This window comes from Platalea leucorodia (genome assembly GCF_965183815.1).
Source record: "Platalea leucorodia genome assembly, chromosome: W".
NCBI lineage: Eukaryota > Metazoa > Chordata > Aves > Pelecaniformes > Threskiornithidae > Platalea > Platalea leucorodia.
Window position 1 is genome coordinate 299,011 of NC_138859.1, and position 22,846 is coordinate 321,856.

Genomic DNA, 22,846 nt, shown 5'->3' on the forward strand with positions numbered 1-22,846 from the left:
GGCGCCTGCCGGGCGCTGTAGTCCCGCGCCCCCGTGTCCCCCGGGGCGGACTACAGCTCCCGGCATGCAGCGCGGCCGCGCCTGCGCACCGCGCGGCGGCGGCGCCGGGACCGGCGGGCGGGCAGGGAGGCGCAGCCGCCGCTTCCGGTGAGCGCGGGGTCAAAGGGCGGCGGGTCAAAGGGCAGAGCGGCCTGGGGGAGCGGGGGGTGATGGCTGGGAACCGGGAACCGCGGGGGGGCAGCGGGCGGGGCCGCGGGAAGGGGCGCCCCGGGGCCGGCGGGCCGTAGGCCGCAGGAGAGGCCCGAGGCCTCCGGAGGGGCCCTGCGGGGCCGGCGGGGCTGTCACCCCCCCGGGACACCCCCGGGGCCACCCGGCCCCGCCGCCTGAGGCTCCGCCGCGGCTCCCGCCGAGGGGGGAGGCCGCCTTCTTCCCCGCAGGGCATGAGCGGCGGCGCCGGGGGCTCGGAGCGGCCTGAGGAGCGGCAGCGGTTCCCCCCGCCCGGCAAGTCCCTGCCCGTGCGTGTCAGGCCTGAGCCCTGCCGCGGCCGTGCGCCCCGCGGCCGCGCCCCCCGCCCTCTGGGACCCCTCATCGCTCTCCTTCATTTACGTCCGTGTAAAATGATCTTTCGGGGGTACCGAAAGCGATCTGTCCGTTACCCGAGCTGGTAATGCGCCCAGCCGGCTGGCGCGGTCCTCAGGCCGCGAGCCGAGGACGGGGCTGGTTCCCCCTGAGGGAAGAGCTGAGGATTTCGGGGAGTGGTCAGTTTTCGGGGTCTGCTGTGGTGGGTGACGGCTGCCCCTCTCTCTGTCCCCACGTAGATCTCGGCTCTGAGACAAAATGGGCTCCTGCAGGCTCTGGTGCGGGGAGCGGGGCAGCCCACGGGCGCTGGTAAGCTTTTCCTCTGCTGCCTTTGTGTTGATCTCGTTGTGTTCTGGTGGGGGAAACACCTGGGGAGCTCAAAGGGAGCCCGAGGAGCCCAGCGCTGGGCTCGCAGGCAAATCTGGCTCCGACTTGGTGAAGCCTTGGCCTCGCTTTGTCCCCGATTTGCCAAGGAGAAACCTCGTAGCGTCTCGGGGGCCTGGGTCAGGATTTATTTCCCCACAGAAGGGGAAATCCTGCCCCGAGATGGCCTGAGCGGTGCCGGGGGAAGGGAGCAGACGCCCCCCGGGCTCCCAGCAGACTCCAACCTCTGGCATGCCTTTCTTTTGGCAGAGGTCAGCGAGGAGCTGCGGCGAGCCCAGGAGGAATGGGAGGCTGTGGAAGAGATCCAGTCAGGTACGGCGGAGGCTGGCACCGCCGGGGATAAGGGGGGTTGTTCCAGGGTTGGACAGAGGAGGTCTGGGCAGGGGAGGGGACCTGGGTGTGCAGCTGGGGGACATTTGTGTGTGGGGGGGGAGAGCTGGGGAAGGGGCTGAAGGCCTGGAGGGGGCGGGAGACCCGCTGCCTTCCCCCAGCTCCCCAAGTCTTCGCCCCCCTGCCTTGCTGGAAGCTGGGAGCGAGCTTCCTGCTCCGGAACAGCCGCTCTGGCCTGAGGCGGGAGCTCGTTTCCACACGGGGAGGCTGGAGCGGAGGGCAGGGCTGAGGCTGGGGGGGCTAATGCCGTTCTCTGCCCCCCTGCAGGGCTGGGGGGGACAGCGGCTGGTGCCGCGCCCCTGATCTCCTTCAACGAAGCACTGCAGTACTTCCAGACAGCCGACCTCTCCGAGTGCAGGGTACGGCAGGCCCCGCGCTCTCGCCCTCTCTCGGGGGGGTAGTTTTAGTAAGTAGGAGAGGGGAGCGCGGCGGGAAAAGCACAGCGCTCCCCTCTTTCCCTTCCGCCTTTCCTCGGCTCGGCTCTTCGCGTGATCCCGTCCCTCCCAGCTTGCCCACGGGTTTCTCTCCTGCCCGATTCCCCGAGGGACTGGCCCTGACCGTTTCTTTGCGTGTTTTTCTCCTCCGCAGAAGAAAGTCCAGGCGATGGCGCGCAGGCAAGGCCTGGCTGCTCTGCTTCACTTCCTCTTCGGCCCTCCCCGGCTCCAGCCGCAGCTGCAGGCAGAGCGGGAGCTGGCTCTGGCCATGGCGCAGTGTGAGTGTCCCCTCCGCCCCGCCGCGAGCCGCTGGCCCGGCCGGCGTCACCGTTGTGGTGAGAGCTTCGTGGGGAGCCACTCGAGGGGGGCTCGGGGTGCAGCATTACTTGTGTTTCTGCACCTCTAAGCTTTTTTTCTCCTTCCCTTCTCCCCTCCAGCAGCACAAACACAGCCGGGGTGTTCTCCTTGTTGCTGTAAGCCATTCTTGGCTGCAGGGTTTCATTTCCAGCTGGGCTCTGGCTTTACGCTGGCAGCCGTTTCTTTCCCCACCGTGGCTCTGCGCTGGCGCTCAAGGGCAGCGGGGCAGGGATGCCCAGCGGTGGTGTTTAGATGCCGAGGGGTGTTTTCTCTCCGCCAGGCGGTTTGGATGACAACCAGAGAGTGCACATGAGAATCCTGCAGACCATTTACAAGAAGCTAACCCGCTCCAGGCTGGGCTGCCCGCGCTACGGGGCACACTGGGAAGAGCTCGGCTTTCAAGGTAGGGCAGAGGGAGAGACCTCTGGGGCCAACCTTTGCCGAGAGGGAGCGTGCTGGTCCCGTTCCTTCCTCCGGAGGTGGGATCCAGGGGCAGCGCAAGGGGTTTGCTGCTCATTCCCTCTCCCTTCACACAGCTGCCATCCCTGCTGCCGTTCCATAGAATCATTTAGGTTGCGAAAGACCCTTAAGATCATCAAGTCCAACCGTTAACCCATCACTGCCAAGCCCACTACTAAACCATGTCCCTGAGCACCACATCTACCCAGTTTTTAAACACCTGCAGGGATGGGGACTCAGCCCCTGCCTTGGGCAGCCTGGGCCAGGGCCTGACAGCCCTTTCGGGGAAGAAGTTTTTCCTAATATCCAGCCTAAACCTGCCCTGGTGCAGCTTGAGGCCGTTCCCTCTCGTCCTGTTCCAGTTCCCTCCCCAGCCTTGTGCTCCAGCCCCTGCCCCAGCCTCGCTGCCCTGCTCTGGCCACGCTCCAGCCCCTCCATGGCCGCCTTGGGGTGAGGGGCCCAGCGCTGAGCACAGCATTCGAGGGGCGGCCGCAGATCAACGCTCCCGCCCAACTTGGTGTCGTCTGCGGCCGTACTGCGAGTGGCTCGGTCCCCTCGTCCAGACCATTGATATTAACCAGGAGTGGCCCCGATACTGAGCCCTGGTTTCGTAGCAGATCTGTCGCTGCCCCAGCCAGCTGTCACGACCAGTACGACATCTGGACTGGCTGGCCAGATAACACCGATACCCGCTGCCCCGGTTGCCCGTGTCCAGCTGGCGTGGGCATAACAAGAAGTTGGTATAACCGCTTTGCCCGGGCCGTTAATGCTCTTCATTAGCGAGCGATCTCTGCGGCTAATGAGCCGTCTCCGGAGGGCTGGGTTATTAGCGAGGCGCGGGTCGGGGCTCTGTCACTAAGGTTGCGTCGCAGGTTGCTTTCAGCCTCGGCTGTGTAAGAAAAACAGCGTGATTAGAGCTGTCACGTGCGGCCTCGCAGGAGGTTTCGGGCTGGTTGACTCACGCGTTAAATAGGCCGGGTTTTAATGGAGCCTGAAACCCTCAAGAGGAGGGGAATGGTCCTCCGCCCTGGCGAGCGCACGACTGGTTCGAAGCGTTAGCTTACCAGCCCTGGGGCGGGTAGAGCGTGGGGCGACTTATTCCTAGAGAAGCTGTGGGAACGGGTGCGTGGGTGGGAGAGCAAGGGCTTGATAGTGCCCACGCGAAAGAGGCTGCGGCACCCGTTCGGCTCTGGTTAGGGAAATTCCCCGAAAGCTTTCCCTCGGGATGTGGTTCCTGAAGGGAGTCACTGGGATTCCCCTGTGATTCACCGGGACGGGGTATAAAGAGCCCGTGGAAGCGGGGGGGTGACCAGAGAGCGACTCCGGGCTGTCCCTGCCTTCACCGCGCTGTCCCGCTCTTCCAGGTGCGGATCCCGGGACTGACCTGCGAGGGACGGGGATGCTGGGCCTGATGCAGATGCTATACTTCGTCATGGACTCTCAGATGCTGCCGCTGGCTCGGGAGATCTTCCAGCTGTCCCAGCACGAAACCCAGGCACGTCCTTCCCCGTCCTCGCTCGCTGCCTGTGGGGGTGCCCACCCCTTTATTTCTGACGCGCGGGGAAGGGAAGCACAAAATCCTTCCCGTCAGAGGAAGGGCTTGCCTTTTTTTGCTGCTTAATCCCCCTCGCGCTGGCAAGGGGAGGAAGGTGGTCCCCAGAAAGCTCCCATCAGAGGCGGGAGCCAAGCTCCCGGTGTTGGCTTTATGCTGGGAATGAGATTTTTAGCATCCCGGTGGAGACTGGAGATTTGCTCCCCGGATCCTGGCTCGGAGCTGAACTTGTGCAGGTTAAAAGGGCTGGAGAAGCGGGCGAAGAGCGGCGCAGCCTGAAAATGGGAGCGAGTGGAGCCCGTCTCCTTAAACTTGGCATTTTGGTCTTGGAAATGGTTGGGTTTAAGCCTGGATATCAGCTCAGCTTGACCCACAGTATCCATCTGAGCCTGTATCTGTAGCATTATTATCCTGCTACGTGGATCTGTTGCCTGTGGCTGCTGTCCCCCCGGTTTGGGGCCGTGTGGATGAGGCACGAAAGGGCTGGAGGTGTCTGGGCGCCTCCGTGTGCCGCAAGAGAGGAGCCTTTTGCCAGCCGAGCTGCGATAACGCTCGTTCTTTTGCAGAATTTCCCCTTCTGCATCATGTCCGTGAACATCACCCGCATCGTCCTCCAGGCCCTGAGGGAGGAACGTCTCTCCAGGTGAGATCGGGAGCGGCCAACGGCTCTGTAGCCGGGCTGGGTGGGGTTTTGGGGGCCTCAAAAGCCATCTGTCCGTCGTTCCCACTAGCGGGGTCCCTCCCCAGGGGCTCGGAACGGCAGCTGAACCCCTCTCTGTCCCTTTCAGGGAGTGCAACCGCAGGCAGCAAGTCATTGCCGTGCTGAACGACCTGTACGCGGCGGCCTTTCTGCAGCTCTACCGCGTCTGGAAATGGCAGCACAAGACCGTCGCCGACTCCGGCTTCCTCCTAAAGGGTGCGTTTCCCCGCGCTTTCCCCTCCTTCCCCGGCCGAGGAAAATCACCCGGGGCCCGGAGGACAAACCCGGCGCGTTCTCAGCCCGTTTGTGTCCTGCGGAGCCCAGCCCCAGCGCCCAGAAAGCCCCGACCGTTCATCATTTAATCTCACACCGAGATTTTCAACAATCTTGAGCCGAGTGCCCTGCGGGGTGCTTTTCCCCGCCATTTTGCATCTCAAATCGTAAAGGTGAGCACCCGCGGAAGCGCCCGCCGCGTTCAAAGGGTGCTGTGTCGCGGTGGCGCGAGGCAGGTGACAACGGGGACGTTTCTCGCTCCCCGGGCTCGCTCGCGTCGCGCGGGGCGGTTGCGTAAGCCCTGTTTGTAGCGGAGTCGCCGACGGCGTGCTTTTCGCAGCGAGCACTAAATTAACCAGCGAGGTTATTTACTCCGGAGGAGACTGGTGTCAACAGAGCTGCTCGGCTGCGCCGCGCTAATGGCTCCCTCTTAAATCGGGGTCCAGCTGTCGCGGTCGGGCTCCGCTTCCGTCCGCTCTCCCCGGGCTTTCCCTCCCGGGGGGATCTCGGGGGGCTCGGGCTGATGTTGAGCTCGGCTGGGGGTTTTGGTGCAGAGCTTTCCGTGCTCTCTCATCCCGAGCACAACAAAATCGTTGCCTTTCCCGAGGGGATACGCTGGGCCACCAGAAATAATACATGGGTCAAAACCTTACCCCAGGAGCGCGCTGCGTCCCAGACCTCGCTCTCTCCTCACGCGTTTCCCTCTGACCTCCCCAGAGCTGGAATTATCCACCAAAAAGAAACCGAAGCAGCTCCTGAAATCCCTGGAGGCCTATGTGAACCAAAACCCCGCAGCAGCCGGCCTTCAGCAGCCCTCCTCTCCCTCCGCCTCCGGCAGCCGGGCCGGCGAGGAGATCGACTTCACCAGCGTTTGCGACCTGCAGGTTGAGCTGGAGGGGGAAGCCCGACTGATCTGAGCCCGAGGCAGACGTGCCGCAGGGAGCTCCGCTGGCAGAGGGTGCTCGGCCGCCGCCGCCTCTGGTTCGGGGGCTCGGGAAGGGCCGTGCGGGTCGCGGCGGCAGGCGCGGAGCGATGGGAGGTGGCCGCTGCCCTGGGAAGCGCGGCACGGGAAGGGTCTGGGACCGAGCTGAGGGCGGCCGGGCGCCTGGGATGCCGTCGAGGGCGGATTTTTTGCCCTAAAGCCCCAGAAAGGGGGGCCCGCTCCTTCCCCCTCTCGCCCCGGCTGCGCTGGTGGCATTGCGGGAGCGAGCTGCGGGGCTCGACCCTCTCCAGGCAGAAATCTCCAGGCGCAAAGGCAGAAAACGTGGCAGAGCGGGTGCATTTTTATGAGCCACTGACCTCAGGCTGGGGTAGTCCGTCTGTCTGTCTGGAATCCGCGCTGCCGTCTGTCTTTACCCCTCACAGGAGAGTTCGGCGATGCTCCAGGCGGAGCTGGAGCACGGTGAGAGCGCTCCTGCATCGACTCCCGGCTCCGGCAGCCCCGGGAGGGCTGTGTCAGCGCCTCAATAAGTTATTAAAAGGAGGAAAAAATGCTTTTCTTGGCCTAACGGAGACTTTTGGAGCGGGGTTTGGCGCTGGTTTCTGCGGCGGGGTGAGGGGAGAGGGTTTCTGCTGGCGGAGGGCCGCTGCGGGGAAGGGCGAAGCGGGGTCTGCCTGGCGCCCGGGAGCCTCCCCTCCCAGCCCGCCGTGCCTCAGTTTCCCCCTTTATGAAACCCGAATTACAGCCCCATCCCCGGGGGAAGCATGGGGACGAGCCGGGAGCGGCAACGGCTGCTCCGTGCCTGCCGTCAGCCCTCAGCCGGCGCTTGGAGATGCTCCGAAAGCATCTGCAGCCTGCAAAAGAGGGGAAAAGGCCCCGAAAAGCGCGGAGCTGGAGCGCCGGGGTCCAGCGACGCTGGAGCGTCGGAGCAGGGGGAGCTGGTGGGGCCGCGGAGCCCTGCGTCGCCCAGCCCTGCCCTCGCCCCTCCGAGGAGGCGAGCGCCCGCAGGGCCGGAAAACGTTCCCCTGGCTGGAAAAAAACGAATAAATGGGCAAAAAGGGTTTTTTTTTCTCTCTTAAAACTGAATTGTTGCGTAAATCACGTGGAGGTGCGGGAGGAGGAGGGGGGACGGGGTGCGGGAAGAAAAAGCACCTTGGGGGGATGCGGGGAAGGGACGCGGGGACCAGGGGGACGCGGGGGAAGGAGCGGAGCCCGGCCCCGCCGGCGGCCGCTGATCCCCCGGTGCCGCCCTGTTCCGCCCCGGGGGCGGCGGCTCGGCCCCCCCCCGCTCCCGCTTAAAAACCCGCGGAGGCGGCGCCCGGCAGCGCAGAGCCCGGCGGCACCGGCACCGGCAGCGGCGGCGGCGGCGGCGGCGGCGGCGGCGGCAGGTAGGGTGCGGGCAGGGCAGGGCAGGGCAGGGGCACCGGGATGCAGGCAGGGCAGGGGGCGGGCAGGGCAGGGCGGGCAGCGTAAGGGACTTGCAGGCAGCACAGGGCAGGGGTGCAGGCAGGGGAAAGCAGAGGTACAGGCAGGGCAAGGGGACCAGGGCAGGGACCGGCGGGCAGGGCAGGGGGGCCGGCGGGCAGGGCAAGGGGCCGGCAAGCAGGGCAAGGGACCGGCAAGCAGGGCAAGGGGCCAGCGGGCAGGGCAAGGGGACTAGCAGGCAGGGCAAGGGGACCACCAGGCAGGGCAGGGACAAACGGGCAGGGCAGGGGGCCGGCAGGCAGGGCAGGGACGAGCGGGCAGGGCAGGGACCAGCAGGCAGGGCAGGGACCAGCAGGCAGGGCAGGCAGCCTGGCGGGCAGCATGGCAAGGGGCGCCGGTGTCCCCCAGCACCCTGCGGCCTCGTCCTCCCGCACCCCGGGGCACCGCTGAGCGCCGGCGGCCGGAGCCCGCAGCCGGCGGGACCATGGAGGGCCCCGAGGGCGGTTACTCGGTGCAAGCCACCGCCGCCATCGCCGCCGCCATCACCTTCCTGGTGCTCTTCACCATCACGGGCAACGTGCTGGTGATCCTGGCCGTGCTGAGCAGCCGCTCGCTGCGGGCGCCCCAGAACCTCTTCTTGGTGTCGTTGGCGGCCGCCGACATCTTGGTGGCCACCCTCATCATCCCCTTCTCCTTGGCCAACGAGCTCCTGGGCTACTGGTACTTCGAGAAGACGTGGTGCGAGATCTACCTGGCTTTGGACGTGCTCTTCTGCACCTCGTCCATCGTCCACCTCTGCGCCATCAGCCTGGACCGTTACTGGTCGGTCAGCCGCGCCATCGAGTACAACGCCAAGCGGACGCCGCGGCGCATCAAGTGCAGCATCTTCATCGTCTGGACCATCGCCGCCGTCATCTCCCTCCCGCCCTTGGTCTACAAGGGGGAGAAGAAGGCGGCGGCGGGGGAGCGGCCGCAGTGCAAGCTCAACGAGGAGGCCTGGTACGTCCTCTCCTCCAGCGTCGGCTCCTTCTTCGCCCCGTGTCTCATCATGATCCTCGTCTACCTGCGCATCTACCTGATCGCCAAACGCCGCCACCGCTCCCGCCCCGCCAGCGCCAAACCGCCGGGATCGGTGCCACCGAACGCCCCCCCCCCGGCCGGCGCGGACGCCCCGGGGACCGGCCCACCGGCAGACAGGACCTCGCTGCTGAGCCCCGAGGAGCCCCCGACGTCCCCCAGCCCCGGGGCGGGGAGGTCCCCGCAGCCCGGGGGACGCCCCAGGGACACCTTGGCCACCGGGACGGGGCGGGTGGTGTTGGCACATCGACCGCCGGCGCTGAACCCGTGGAGGAGGAAGACTCAGGTCAACCGGGAGAAACGTTTCACCTTCGTCTTGGCCGTGGTCATCGGCGTCTTCGTCCTCTGCTGGTTCCCCTTCTTCTTCCTCTACAGCCTGGGCGCGCTCTGCCCCCGGCGCTGCAAGGTCCCCGACGGCGTCTTCCAGTTCTTCTTCTGGATCGGTTACTGCAACAGCTCCCTCAACCCTGTCATCTACACCGTCTTCAACCAGGACTTCCGCAAGGCTTTCCGCCGCCTCCTCTGCCGCCGCCGCGCCCCGACGCCCTGGTGAGGGGCTCTGGCCTCCCCCTTCCTCCTCCTCCTCCTCCCGGCTGCGCTTCCCGCCCGGAGCGTCCCTGGGGTTTGGGGGGGGCTTTGAAGCCCCCCAAAGCGATGACGGGTTCCCCTCCCGCCTTCTCTCGCTGCCAGATTTCCCTGGGGGCCCGGGGCGGGGGGCACATGCCACCGCGCCACGACCCCTGTCCCCAGTGGCCCGGTGGCAACCTGGCAGACCTCCCCCCCAGGGCGGCGCCGTGGCCTTTTAACAATAAAAGATATTTTGTAATAAGAAAAAAATGTCACTTTTTGTCGGGGGGGAGGTGGGGGGTCCCAGGGGGTGTCCGTCCCCCCCGTCCCTGGGGACAAGAGCCGCGGCCCGTGACGGCCGTCAGCGCGGCCGGGAGGAATGTGTGCCGGCGGAGCGGGAACACGATGTCTGGGAGGGGGCGGTTATTTATGGCAGCGCCCGGGAAGGAATAAATAACGATAATTAAAATAAAAAAGCCCCAAACAACCCCAAAGAATAAATCTCTGCAGCTGCCGCCCGCCGGCCCCGAGGACGTTCAACCCGATGGGGGACGGGGACGGAGCCCGGTGCTGGGGGACCCCAGCAGGGTGGGGATTCGCCAGTGGCTGCTATAGGGGATTCGCTGGTGTCTCGTATAGGGTTGTGCTGCCCACCTGGGGTACGGGTGACGCGTGTTGGGGGCTGCGGGGGGGTCGTGGGCTGTGGCTCACGCTGGGGTGTTGTGACCCACATTGGGGTGTTGTGACCCACGCCGCGGTATCGTGACCCACACAAGCGTAACCATGGGTCGCAGTGGAGCATCGTGACCCACGCTGGCGTGTTGTGGTTTGTGACAGTGTATCGCGACCCACAGCAGGGTATTGCGATCCACACTGGTGTGTCATGACTCATGGCGGCGTGTTGTGACCACACTGGTGTGTCGTGACTCAGAGTGCTGTACCATGACTCACGATGGCACACGGTGACCCACACCGGCGTGTGGTGACCCTTACCGGGGTGTCGTGACCCCCACCAGTGCATCGTGAGCCACACTGGTCCATCATGACCCCTACTGGTGCATCGTGACTTGTGATGGTGCATGGTGACCCCCACCAGTGCTCAGTGACCCCCACCAGTGCTCGGTGACCCCCACCAGTATATCACGCCTCATGCTGGGGTGCCATCACCCACGCCGGTACCCCCCGTCGCCGGGGGACGTGGCCGGGGACATCTCACCTCCGCAGCGGCGGGGTCGGCCCCATCTCCCTGCCCCACTGCGGGACGTCACCTCCACCCACCCCAAACCAGCTGAACTTTTGGGAAGCCCTTTCCCAGCCCGGCTGCTCTCCTCCTCCCCTGGAGCCCGGCACGGCCGGCGGCCGTTGGCCCGTCCCGGCGCGCTGGGAGGATGCTCGGGGTGGGAGAGGTCGTGCGAACGGGGCTGGGGCCGCGGGGCTGCGCACGCCGAGCCGCTGGACCCCCGCCAGCCCGGCCCCGGGGCGGCTGGACCCGCTCCCGGCCTCCGGCGCCGCGTCCCGCTGCGGCCCCTCTGCCGCGCAGCTGCGCCGGCCGCTTCGCACCCCACGTCGCTGCGGGGAGAAGCGGGGCCGGGTGTCGTCGTGTTGGGGTGTGGGGTCCTGTGGGGCTGGCCGTGGTCCCACAGGGCTGCGAGTGGCCCCGTGGGGCTGGGCATGGCCCCCATGGGACCAGCCTGTCCCCAGCGGGACCCGATCCCCCCTGCCCACCCCGGACCCCCAGCGCCGCCGGCTCTGCCCCCCCGATGTCTCCCCCTTCTGCTCCCCGCTAATCCCCCCAAAACAGCCCACGGGTTGCCATGGCGATTCCTTAATTCCACCCCCCGTATATTCAGCAGAACCAGGTTTGTTGCAAAAAAAGGGCTGCAGAAACTCAAGCAGGATGAGCTTTTTGCCGAAAAAATGGGTTAAAACGAGTTCAAACAGGTTGAAACGGGTTGGCGGGCGTTTATTCCCGCTCCCGCGGCGCTCGGGGCAGCGGCTGACCCCCGCGGTGAAGCCGCCGTGCCGCTGACCCACCGGCCCCAGCGTTATCGCCGCCGGAATAATTGCCATCCCCTCGTTAGCGCTGGGGAAGCGACGGGAGGGGGAAGTTAATTGAGCAGAAATATTAATTGCTGACATCCTCCCCCGGGCGCTGCTCTGGGCTGGGGGGATGCTCAGGACCCAAACTGGGACCAGTATGAAGGCGCTGCCTTAAACTGGTGTGAGAAGCCCTCACAGGGAGCTTGGATGATGCTGTGAGGTGCAATGAGTTCTTGCCAGGGCTCAGCCTGCTCCTGCTGGGGCTGCTCTAGGGCTTGCCCCCGAGGCCGGGCTTCGGGCTTTTAATTAGCGCCCGTTAATTATACTATGAAATATCATAATAACATGATAGACGTGCCAAAACCCTCGGCGCCGGCGCCTGGGATGATCCCTCCCGCAATCTTTCATTTTATTTTTGGGAGTTTTGACAAAATTTGGCCACTTTCGTCAGCGGAGGAAGGTCAGGCGCGAAGCCGGCGGGGGGAAAATTATTTCTTCACGGGGGAAAAAATGCACGTTCCCGTTCAAATATTTAAAAATAAGGAGCTGGGAACGGCTGCAAAAGCTCTTTATTTGTATTTGGGTTTAATGGCAGAGCAATAAAAGCCGGGGAAGGGAAGATACGGTAACCATAGCCACCGTGGCGCGGGGGGGAGCCACGGCAGCCCATTTGTGTTTAAAAATATTGAAAAATTAAAAAAAAAAATGGGTTGTGTTGCCTGAAATCTTCCCGTTTCACTGATATTTTATGGGCGACGCAGCGTGAAGATGCTTTGCTGTTATTGGGGTCCCCCGGAAAGTGAGAAAAAGCAAGAAAAAGCCAGAAGAAAAAGTGAGAAAAAGCCCGAAAAAGTGCGAAGGGGCCCGTTTTCGGAGAAGGCGGGCTCAGGGCGGGCAGGATCTGGCCCAGACGCCTCCCCCCGCTGTTTTGTGCCCCCTAAAAAGCCCCCCAAAGCCCCGGGTATCGCAGCAGCCCCCAGCTCTCCCGCCTCCTCTTCCCTTCCAAGTAAATAAGTTTTTTTTCTTATGTTTTTGCTTTTTTCCTGTCTTTTCTTTTTTTCTTTCCTTTTTTCTTGTCTTTTCTTTTTTTTTTCCCCCTTATTATTTCCCCACCAGAGGACGATTAAGGGATAAAAGCTCTCAGCTGCACTTAAAGGCAGATTTGCTGTGCCAGCCCCCGGGTGGGTGAGAGCATCAGCCCCAGCAGGCAGGTGAAAAATGTTGCCTTTTTTGGGGTGTTTTCGGGCAGATTCAGCCCATTTCGGCTCCCCCGGTTCCCTGCTGGAGGTTTTGAGGGGTGATGGCCCTGGGGGTGACAGGGATGGGGACCAAGGATGGGGGGTGGTGTCCCTGGGGGTGATGGGGACCTGGGATGGGGCTGGGACCCCGGGATGGGGTTTGGGGTTGGGGCTGTGTCCCCAGAGGTGATGGGGCTGCGGACCGGGGCTGGGGTTGATGTCCCTAGGAGTGACAGGGACCTGGGATGGGGCTGAAGTTCCCAAGGGTGTCGGGGACCTGGGAAGGGGCTGGGACCCCGGGACAGGGATGGGTCTGATGTTCCTGGGGGTGACGGGGACCTGGGATGGGAATGGGACCCCGGGATGGAGTTTGGGGTTGGGCCTGTGTCCCCAGAGGCGATGGGGCTGCGGACCGGGGCTGGGGTTGATGTCCCAAGGGGTGACAGGGACCTGGGATGGGGCTGATGTTCCCAAGGGTGTTGGGGACCTGGGAAGGGGCTGGGACCCCGGGACAGGGCTGAGGCTGTGTCCCTGGGGGTGATGGGGACCTGGGATGGGAATGGGACCCCAGGATGGGGTTTGGGGTGCTGGGGCTGAGCGATGGGGCTGGAGACTGGGGCTGATGTCCCTGGGGGTGATGGAGACCTGGGATGGGGCTGGGACCCCAGAACAGGGCTGGGGCTGTGTCTGCGGGTGTGACGGGGACCTGGGATGGGAACGGGACCCCAGGATGGGGTTTGGGACTGGGGCTGGTGTCCCCAGGGGTGATGGGGACCTGGGAAGGGGCTGGGACCCCGGGACAGGGCTGGGGCTGCGTCCCTGGGGGTGACGGGGACCTGGGATGGGAATGGGACCGCGGGATGGGGTTTGGGGCTGGGTCTGAGTGATGGGGCTGGGTCTGATGTCCCGGGGGGTGTCAGGGACCTGGGATGGGGCTGGGACCCCCAGATGGGGTTTGGGGCTGGGGCTGGTGTCCCTGGGGGTGATGGGGCTGGGAACTGGGGCTGGGGCTGATGTCCCCAAGGGCGATGGGGCTGGGGACCGGGGCTGGGGCTGATGTCCCTGGGGGTGACGGGGATCTGGGCTGGGAATGGGACCCCGGGATGGGGTTTGGGGCTGATGTCGCTGGGGGTGACGGGGACCTGGGCTGGGAATGGGACCCCGGGATGGGGTTTGGGGCTGATGTCGCTGGGGGTGATGGGGACCGAGGGGGTGCCAGGGCTGCGGGCAAAGGGCCCCGGGGCTGCCCGTCCGGGCCCCGCCGCCCCGCAGGGCCGGGCTCCCCCGGGGGCGGAGCGGGCCGCAGCGGCCGGGCCTGCGGCGGGTGAGAGCGGCGGGAGCGGGCGGCGGGGCTCCGTGGGGCGGGGGCTCTGTTACCCCCCTGCCGAGGCTGCGTAGGGGGTCTGGGGCCTCTGTGGGGTGTGCTGTCCGCCCCCCAGGTCCTATGGGGCTGTGGGCCGTGTTACCCCCCTACCAAGGCTCTATAGGTGCTGTGGGCTGTGTTACCCCCCCCCCCCCCCCCGGTCCTATAGGGGCTGTGGGGTGTCTTACCCCCCCCCCCCCAAGGCTCTATAGGGGCTGTAGGGTGTTTTACACCCCACCCCCCCAGACCCTATAGGGCCCGTGGGCCCCCGGGGGTGTCCCTCCACCAGCAGCCCCCCCCGCCCGAAGCTGTCCAACCAAGCCTCTCTGTCTATTTCTGGCTTCTGCTTGGTTTTTTCCCCAGGACCCCCCAGCGTCCCAGCGCCTCTTCCCCCCCGGTTTGGGGACGTCCCCCCGCCCCGGCCCCACGGCGGGGGCTGCCAGCGCCGTCCCCCCACCCGCGGCAGTGGGTCCCGGCGGTGGGCGACTCCCTGGGGACAGGGACGGGCACCGAGGGGACGCTCCGATCCCCGGGCGCCGCGAGCACCCCCGGGGAATCCGGCTGCAGCCTCGTGCTGGGGGGTTCCCCGTGGGTCCCAAACCTTCTCTCCATCCTCCCTTTCCTTTACACCCCCCAGCAACTTTTAAAAACCAGATTATTTTTGTTTTCCTCCCTCCTCTCTTTTTTGGGGGGAATAACATTCCTTAAAACTACCCCACAAGAAAGGGAAGGGGTTGACGTGATTTAAAAGCCCCTGATGCCTCGCGGGGTCCCCCGCACAAGCAGCCCCTCTCCCAGCGCCGGTGGGCGATGCCGGGGTCGGGATCTGGGCGTTTCGGGCAGGCTGCACGGGCGCTGCGGGGTTTTTGGGTACAGATTGGCATCTCCTTGCCGAGGGGAGGAGGGTGTGGGAGGGAAAAGTCAATTGTAGCAGCACCGGAGCTCGATTATGAAGAATAAATTCTTTTCCCGAGGGCTTTTGGCGCGTTGGCTGCTGGGTTGTTTTTTTTTTTTATTTTATTTTTTCCCCTCTCTTTTTGTGCTATCAACCATCCATTTCCCCGCCGAGGAGCAGGTCCCGTCCCCACAAAGGCCTGACATGGGGAGAGGGGCTCGGCGCCTCCTCCCCAGCACCCTGCGGGTCCCATCCTGCGTCAGCCCCTTGCCCCATGGCTCCAGTTATGGTGGCAGGAGGGTCTCCCGCTCGCTGCCGGCCTCGGTCGCTGCAGGCGGGATGGGGACGAGGGGTCTGGGGTCTCCCCGCGTGTCCCCCGGCTCTCGCTGACCCCCCTTGCCCGTGTCTCCCCAGAGGCGTCTCCGAGAGCTCGCCCCTGCGCAGAACCGGCTGCCCGAGCCCCTCGGGGTGCCGATCCCACCGGATCCGGGTCCCGCGCTCCTCCGGTGGCAGCGGCGGAGAAACGAACGCGACTCCTTGGCCGGAGAGGTGGGCAGCGTCCCCTCGGAGGGGAAACCAGCTTGAGTCTCCCCTTTGTGGCTGCCCCTTTGATCCCAGATAAATTTGCTTTATTTCTCCCCAGTAAGCCCAGTAACGGGACTTTTCCCCGCAGTGCGAGTGTGTTTCGGGGAGCATTCACCAACATTTGGCATTTCCAGGGTTTGTGCCATCCCTCCCTCCCCGCTGTCTTTCTTTCCCTCCTCAGATGAAAACCTGGGTCTGCGATTCGGGACAGCAACTGGAAATTTTCATCCCTTTTCTGGGCAAGTACCGTCCGTTCTCGGGGCACTGCTGCCAGACCTGCACCCCGAAGAGCTGGGTAAGAGCATGGGCCTGGAAGCTCTGGGCTTTGCAGAGCTGGCTGGGAAGGGAATTTGGGATGCCAGGATGCTGGTGAAGGGGACAAGGCCCATCCGAAGGGTCCCGTGTGCCCGGCGGGAGGGCTGGGGGCTGGAGCAGGGCGGGCACTGCTGAAGCCTCCCCACCTCTCCGGGCTGTCCTCCTTCGAAGGCAGACCCGCTGCTGCCCTAGGAGCTGACCCCGCTTTCTCCTTCCAGGATGGCTTCTACCACAAGCAGCTCTCCTCCCTCGGCTTCCGCGACGCCATCCGGGTGACGGAGGAGGACACACGGTGAGGCCGGGACGAGCTCTGTGCCGGGGAGCCCTGGGCAAACCACGTTTTTTCCCAGGTTTTATACTCCCTTTTGTCTGAATCCCTGTGGAAATCCCTTCCCCGGCTGCAGGAGCATGGGGACACCTCTCCATCATCCTTGCTCCCTAATTAGTCCAAGAAGGAGTTACGTTAATTATATTTTGAGAGGCTGGAAGCTGCATCTCCGAGCGCAGAGTGTTAATACTGGCAGAGAGGAGAGGGCTCGGTCTGTTCCTCTGGCTACTGTCACGCTCAGGCTGAGAGGAGAAGTCGGCCACAGAGTCGAGGATTTGGGGTTGTTTCTTTTTTTAAACAAAGCTTGGTATCTTGATGCTGTTGGGAAGAGCTTGGCGGGGGGGCTGGGGGCATTCTCCTTCTCTCTGGCTTCGGCACAAGGACAAGCTCACGCACGCAGCGCTTGGAGCGAGCCCGGCTCCCGGCCCCCGGGGAAAGGCGAAACGGCCTCTTCCCCAACCCCTCCTGCTCTTCCTCCTCCCCATGGGCCCTAACTCCAGACCTCCAGCTGGTGTCAACCAGCCTTTTCCTCCGGCCGAGGAGCTGACGTGGAGCCCCGGACCCCTTTCCTTGCCAAATGCCTGCTATATTTTCTGTTCCGGAGGTGCTGGACTCCTTCGGTTCCTCTCCCCTTTCTGAGCGGTCCCTGGTGGCTTAGCAATTTTGTGCTGTATTTTTCCAAATCGGGTCATTATACTCCATTCAGCTTGAAATATCCCAGCTCCAGCTTTCAAACTATTTGAATAATTCATCTCCACTCGCAGCGACTCGGGAGTTGCGGGATGGCTAAAAAGAGCCCGGTGATGGGTGGCTGAGAGCACGAGCGGGAAGACGAAGGTCTGAAGCTCCCGTGTCTCTCTCCGGCCACCTGCAGCCCTTTCGCTGGGTTGCTGCACGCTCTGTGATATCTAAAACCTCACTTGTGTCCCTTTCAGGTGCTGCCTAGCTCTGATTTGGGGGCAGATTTGGGAAAGTACCCGATTTGGGACCTCTGCAGCATCCTCTGCATGTTTTTAGCAATTTCAGGTTTCCTCCTCACATGAGGAGCGATGCTGTGAGGACCGGGGTGGCCGGGAGCATCACTCTGCTGGTGCCTCCATTTTCCCAGCTGTAAAACAGGGAGGAAAAACCTCAAATTCTTGCCAACAGCTGGTTTGAGGGAGGCCGAGCACCCTGGGAAAGCCCCTAACCACCGGGACTGTCTCCCTCCCTGCCCAGGTACCGGGGCTGGCTCGTCCGAAGGGTCTGTGGTTTCCTCGCTGTCTGGGACTGGAAGATTCCTGCTGACACCCCTGGAGACCTCCCGGCAAGGATCTGCCGCAGCAAGAGGTAGGTGGGAGCAGCCCGAGGGACTCCCTGGGTCACCTTCACCCCTGGCAGGACCCAGCTCCTGCAGCCTCATCCCCCAATCCTGCGGGATCCCGTTTGGTCGCCGGAGCGAGGGATGCACTTGTCAGCTCCTGGCGGAAAGAAACGCGCCAGCTCCTGCTCGCTGCTGCACCCTTCCCACAAGCTCCCCCCGAGGAAGGGGCTTTGCAGCCGCTCCCCCCGGGCTCAGCACCCCCAGAGAGGGTTTGGTGCCCCAGTTCAGTGGGGAACCGGCTCTCCAGGCTCTGCCGAGGCTCTCCCAGTCTTGCCTGGTCCAGAGCACGCGGTGTCTGGGGTGACGTGGCCTTGTCAGGCAACTGTCACCTAACTCGTTGTCATCGCTAATTACGCAGCATGAGGCCGCAGCCGGTACATTGTAATTACTGTAACGCAGAATGCTTTTCAAGCCCTCGCTCTGCCTCCTGCTTCCCACCTCCTCTCCGTCCCCTCTCCGCAGGGTACGGGATGTTGCTACCGGCCAGACCCGTGGCTCGAGAGGGGACGGCGAGTCCCACCGGCGGTGGAAGGAGAAAGCACTCCAGATCCTGGCCGAAATCCAGGCCCCGCTCTCCCTTCTCATGCTGAGGTCTGCGCTCTCTCTCCGGGGAGGGTTGTGGGTGCGGATCCCCCTTCATGGGCATCTCCCATCTCCACCTGGAGGGATCCCGGTTCCTGGATGGGGCATTCCCAGTCCCTCTCCTCCACTCCAGGTCTCTTATGCTCTGAACTTGTGCGTTAAGCCCCTTCAGATGGGCTTTCAGCGGTGGCTCGGTGCCTCGCTCCCACGAGCCAGCCTTTGGGGGAGACACGGGGATCCTTTGGGGGACGCGTGTGCAGGTTGCCCAGGGCTACACCGGCAGGACAGGCAGCCCCTGGGGTCCCGCGCAGCTCCCTGGGGATATTTCCCCCAATTTCTTCCAGGGAGCTGGAATCTGACACCGGAGTGGAGGAAAAAAAAAACCACTGGGAGGATGGAAATCAAAGCAAAGCAAAAGGGAACTTTTCCTTTCTCTCTCTCCTCTCTTTTTTTTCCTCCTGTCATTGAGAAATTGGCAATTAAAGGTTGCATTGTAGCCTAATTGCTTGTCTGATTGAGCTGTAATAAAAGAACCCTCTGAGCAGTCTGAAGTATTTAAAGGGAAGAAATTACCCAGGGGATAAAAGCCTTCGGATCCTTCCCGTAAACAGCGTGCGGGAGGACGGGGAGATGGAGGGGTAATTGACTTCAGCTTTTGTTGCCGGGGGGGAGAAGGGGGTGGTCTTGTCACATCCAGCCTTTAATGTTTTAACTTAATTTATAATAAAGCTGTTTATTTGCTTTACGGGAGCTGAGAAGTGACATTTCGAGTTGAGCTGTCTCATGCAACCCCCTTTGCTGCCTGGATGGGGAAACTGAGGCAGGGAGGGGTGGCCTGGGTAAGGTCTCCGGGGGGGGCTTGGGGGCAGCCACGGCCCCCGCGGGGCTGCTCACTTGCTTGTTTTCCTGCAGGCTGTGCAGCTGGGCCCTGCTCAGGCTCCTGAACCGCCTCTTCCTCAGCGTGCAGCTCCACCGAGGGCAGCTGGAGATGGTGCTGCGGGCCACCAGGACGGTAGGGAGCCCAGCGAGCCACGCTCGACCCCGCGCCTCACTGTTGGCACAGCGGGCGCTGAGCCCTGGCCGCCTTCCTCGCAGCCCGGCGTGCCGCTGGTTTTCCTCTCAACGCACAAATCCCAGCTGGATGGGCTGCTCCTGTCCTTCCTCCTCTTCTCCCAGGGGCTGGGGGTGCCCAGGGTGACGGTGGGCGGCCAGCCCTGCAGCCCTCGCCTCCGGTAAGGCACGGCAGATGCCCGCTGGAGCCCGGCACGTGGCCAGCTCCCTGTATATGCAAGAGGGAATTGCGCTTGCAAAGCCCCTGAGCCGGCGTGGGGAGCTGGGGGGGACGTGGCCCTGTGCAAGGTGGGTGCCAGTGGTGTCTTCTTTCCCCTGCAGAGCCTTGCTCGGCCGCCTGGGAGGGATTTTCCTGCCTTCAAGGATGGAGCAGACACCGAGTGACTGGGACGAAGGGCTCCGGGGGGCTGTCCTGGCCGCGGTAGGTCCAGCCTGGGGTGCTGGGAGGGATGAAACATCCCCCCGAGCTCCGAAAGCGCTCGGCGAAGGCGTCCAGGGGTGTCTCAACCCCAGGCTGGCCAAGCCTTTTGGCTGTGCATCCCCAGGGTGCCGCCGGTACCCCCAGCCTCACCCCGTCTCCCCCACCAGTACGTCGAGGAGGTGCTGAGGAGCCGACAGCCTCTGCTCATCTTCCTGGAAGAGCCCCCCGTCGCCCTGCGCCTCTCCGCCCCTGCCCGCGAGTGGCTGGCCCTGGTCTACCGAGCCGTGCGGGACGGCGCCGTCCCCGACGTCCTCCTGGTGCCCGTGGGCATCGCCTACGACGTGGTCCCCGGCGGTTTGCACCGGGAAGGAGCGGTGAGAGGTCTTGCCGGTGTGGGTGCAGCACCCAAATGGCTCGGTGTGTCCCTGGGGAGCGGCGCTTGCCCGCCATCACCCCATTAACGCTTTGGTCCCCTCTCTTCCTAGCACGGTGCTCAGCCCCTCGGCCTCGGTGCGTGCCTCTGGGCAGCGTGCTGGGCTGCGTGCCGAAACCGCGGCTGCGCCCGGGTGGACTTCGCCGAGCCCTTCTCCTTACAGGTACGGCAGCCGGGTTTCCAGCCGGGGCCCCTGGCTGGATCCGTCTCGGCCCTGGAGGGTTTATTGCCGTGATGTTGGCGGCTTGGACTGAGGGCTTTGGGGTGGCTGGAGGGGATCCGGTGTTCTCCAGGGGATCCGGTGAGCCCACCTTTAGGGGAAGCTGGGGGGTTGCTGGGGCAATGGGGCAGTGCTCGTGGGCCCTGGGGACCCAAGGGACCGAGTCAGCTCGTTGGCGCAGAGGGCTGCGAGCACCCACAGGCTCGTTTGTCCTCCTTCCCAGGAGTTCGCGGCCACAAACCTCGTCAGGCAGAGCTGCAAGGGGAAGCCGCTGGAGGAGCTGCTGCTGCCCACCATCCTTGGCACGTGGTAAGCGGGAGCCGAGCCTCGGGGCAGCGTCTCGCCTCCGATGTCTGCTCCCGGCCCCGCTTCCTCACCCCTCTCACCCCATTTTCTCCAGGCCCAGCCAGCTGGATGGCAAGAAAGCAGAGATCTGGGGTCCTGGCCCCGCAACAGCCGCCGGCTTGGAGGCAGAAGAGGAAATGTTGGTGACCGAGCTTGGCCTGCACTCCCTGAGCGGTGAGGGGTCTGCCGGGGCAGGCAGGAGTCTGTCCTCCCGCCGTCTGCCTGTCCGCGCAGGGCTGCAGCTCAGCCGCGCTCACCTGGTCCTGCCAGGGTCGCCCCTCGCGCTCTCACCGGCGCGGAGGCGGCTGTGCCGTTACCGGTTATTTTGGGGCGCTGCGGTGATGCAGGCGGCGGGGTGATGGCTGCCTGGCAGCGCCTGTTCCCCGGCTGGAAAGGGAGAGTGTAGGCAACCGGGGGCTGGCAGGGGGGTAAAGCGGCCCGGCACCCGCTGGGTGACGTCCCTCGGGATGTCACCCCCGCTGCCTTCTCTCCCCTTCGGGCTCGGGGCGGGGGGCTAATCCCCTGATGGCTAACGAGCGCCTCTGGCTCCCTGGCAGATGGTGTTGCCTGCTCCGCCGTCATGGCTGTGGGGATCACGTCCGCGCTGCTGCTGCACAAGCACCGGGAGGTGAGACAAGGATGTGTCCAGGTTCCTCCGCCTCCTTTGGAGGAAGACTTCCAGAGCCACCCCCGCCATGCAGGGGGCCAGCTCATCCTCCTCTTCCTCCAGGGCGTCTTCCTCTCCCGGCTGATGCTGGACTTCGCCTGGCTGCTGGAGGAGATCCTGCTGCGCCAGCGCGACGTGGGCTTCTCGGGGCAGCTCCGTGCCCTGGTGCGGCACAGCCTCGTCCTGCTCGGAGCCCGCCTCGCCCTCTACCACCTCTCCCCCCTCGGTGACGTCCTGGTGGTCCCCGAGGCCTCGGCGGAGGCCCTGAGGGAGCTGGGCCAGCACAGCGCTGCCATCCTGCCTGTCTTTGCCAGCGAGGCGGTGGGAGGTGAGGAGCGAGGCGCGGGGGATCGGTGACGGCGGGGGGGAATCGGTGACACCGTTTTCCTGGCAGCCTGCGCCATCCGCGCCTTGCTGCTGGAGATGCTGCCCTTCCTGGGGGCGACCATCGGACCCTCCGGCATCGTGCTCAGCCAGGACGAGCTGCACCGCAAGACCCTGGAGCTGCTCCGGCTGCTGCCCCCAAACCTGCTGGGGTTCCAGGTGAGGGGCTGGCGGCGCGGGGTGGCACTGCCATCGCGTGGAAGTGGCCTGTCACCGCTGCCCGTGGGGACATCCAGCTCCCTGCCAGCCCCTTTCCTCCTCTTCCTCAGCCCTGCCAGCCCCTGGACTGCCGGAGCCAGGACATTGTGGACAAGCTCCTTCTCTGCGGGCTGCTGGAGGCCGAAGAGGTGGGCGCCCCGCCGGGACCCCCTCCCCGCGCCGCAGATGAGCAGCTCAGCCCTTGCTGCGCCCTCCGGCCCCAGCTGGGAAGGGGATGAGGAACCGGGGTCCCTGCGGGGTGGCATCAAAGGTCCCCGCTCCTGGCTTGTCCCCACAGCCGGAAAGCGAGCGCTGGGTCTGCGACTTGGCCCCACGGCCCTTCTGCAAGCGACGGCCCTGGACAGGGACGGACTTCACCGACAGCGACAGTGACAGCGAGGACGAGGTCCCCAAGCGCTGCTTCAAGGTACACGGGGTGTCCCCCGGCTGCCCCCGTGGCAGGGTGAGGATGGTCTCCCCAAACTCTGGCTTCCCCCGTCCAGCTCAGGGAGCCCCAGGGCTCGCCCGGCTTCCTCCTCTTCCTCTGCCGGCTCCTGAGCCCCGTGCTGAGGACCTACGCCAGAGCCGTGGCTTTCCTGGACCGACCCAGCTGGCCCCAGCCTGGTAAGACCCCCTGGGCCTGGGCAACCGCTTCTCCGACCCCACCAGCCCCACTTGGCTTGGCTCTGGGGGAAACTGAGGCACAGCCGAAGCTCCCTGTCAGCCCTGGCTCTGCACCGGGACCAGAGCGGGGCTGTGCCCCCCTGGGAGCTGGGGTTTGACCCCCTCCTGTCTCCCCAACCCCAGAGGCCGCCTGCGTGGAGTCGCTGCTGCAGTTCCTGGCCGAGGAGGACGGTTTCGGTGAGTTGGGGTGGGGGGCGGACGGGGCCTCCCTCCCGCTTTGGGGTCAGCACCCCCAAAAGCCGGGCCGGGGGTGCCCGGAGGGTGGGATGCGGGTGCTCCCTTGGGGATTTCTCTCCCTCCAGAGCCCCCCAACAGGAGCCTGGCCCTGAGCTCCCTGCAGACCTTCAAGGAGATGGGGGTAAGTACCCCCGAGGCTCTGCTGGCCCCCCCAACCTTGAACTACCCCGCCGCGACGCTCCTCTCCCTCCCCAGGTGCTGGAGGAGGCGCGGACCCCCGCCGGCCCCCTGCTCCACCTCGCCCAGCCTTTCCGCTCCCGCGCCAGCCGGGAGAAGCTGGAAGCCTTCATCCAGCAGTTCACCCAGCCGTAGGCGCCGGCGCGGCCGCCGTGGTGCCGAT

The 22,846-nt window shown here is 64.8% G+C and overlaps 3 protein-coding genes across 3 annotated transcripts; all 3 read left to right on the forward strand.

The window, feature by feature from the left end:
* Positions 1-340: 340 nt before the first annotated feature.
* On the forward strand, positions 341-6,612 carry LOC309601818 (ELMO domain-containing protein 3-like). Its single transcript, XM_082334973.1, is given in 11 exon segments — positions 341-515; positions 819-888; positions 1,213-1,275; positions 1,621-1,743; positions 1,746-1,759; positions 1,942-2,065; positions 2,425-2,547; positions 3,968-4,098; positions 4,722-4,798; positions 4,944-5,071; positions 5,846-6,612. Coding segments are annotated over 11 exon segments (1,128 nt in total). The 5' UTR covers positions 341-440; the 3' UTR covers positions 6,046-6,612.
* Positions 6,613-7,825: 1,213 nt separating this feature from the next.
* On the forward strand, positions 7,826-9,360 carry LOC309601664 (alpha-2B adrenergic receptor-like). Its single transcript, XM_082334828.1, has one exon. It carries the CDS (start codon positions 7,978-7,980, stop codon positions 9,121-9,123), a length of 1,146 nt encoding a protein of 381 aa, XP_082190954.1. The 5' UTR covers positions 7,826-7,977; the 3' UTR covers positions 9,124-9,360.
* Positions 9,361-15,439: 6,079 nt separating this feature from the next.
* LOC309601833 (glycerol-3-phosphate acyltransferase 2, mitochondrial-like) lies at positions 15,440-22,818 on the forward strand (the record flags this gene model as incomplete). Its single annotated transcript, XM_082335008.1, is given in 20 exon segments — positions 15,440-15,553; positions 15,792-15,865; positions 17,120-17,230; positions 17,727-17,855; positions 18,759-18,897; positions 18,900-19,078; positions 19,239-19,338; positions 19,506-19,712; positions 19,824-19,934; positions 20,215-20,300; positions 20,392-20,510; positions 20,894-20,964; positions 21,067-21,331; positions 21,398-21,546; positions 21,657-21,734; positions 21,884-22,012; positions 22,089-22,209; positions 22,393-22,446; positions 22,572-22,627; positions 22,702-22,818. Coding segments are annotated over 20 exon segments (2,409 nt in total).
* Between the last annotated feature and the right edge of the window lie 28 nt (positions 22,819-22,846).

What these genes read in the sequence shown, in the direction of transcription:
- LOC309601664 (XM_082334828.1), top strand. Translation starts at nt 7,978, where the DNA reads ATGGAGGGCCCCGAGGGCGGTTACTCGGTGCAAGCCACCGCCGCCATC.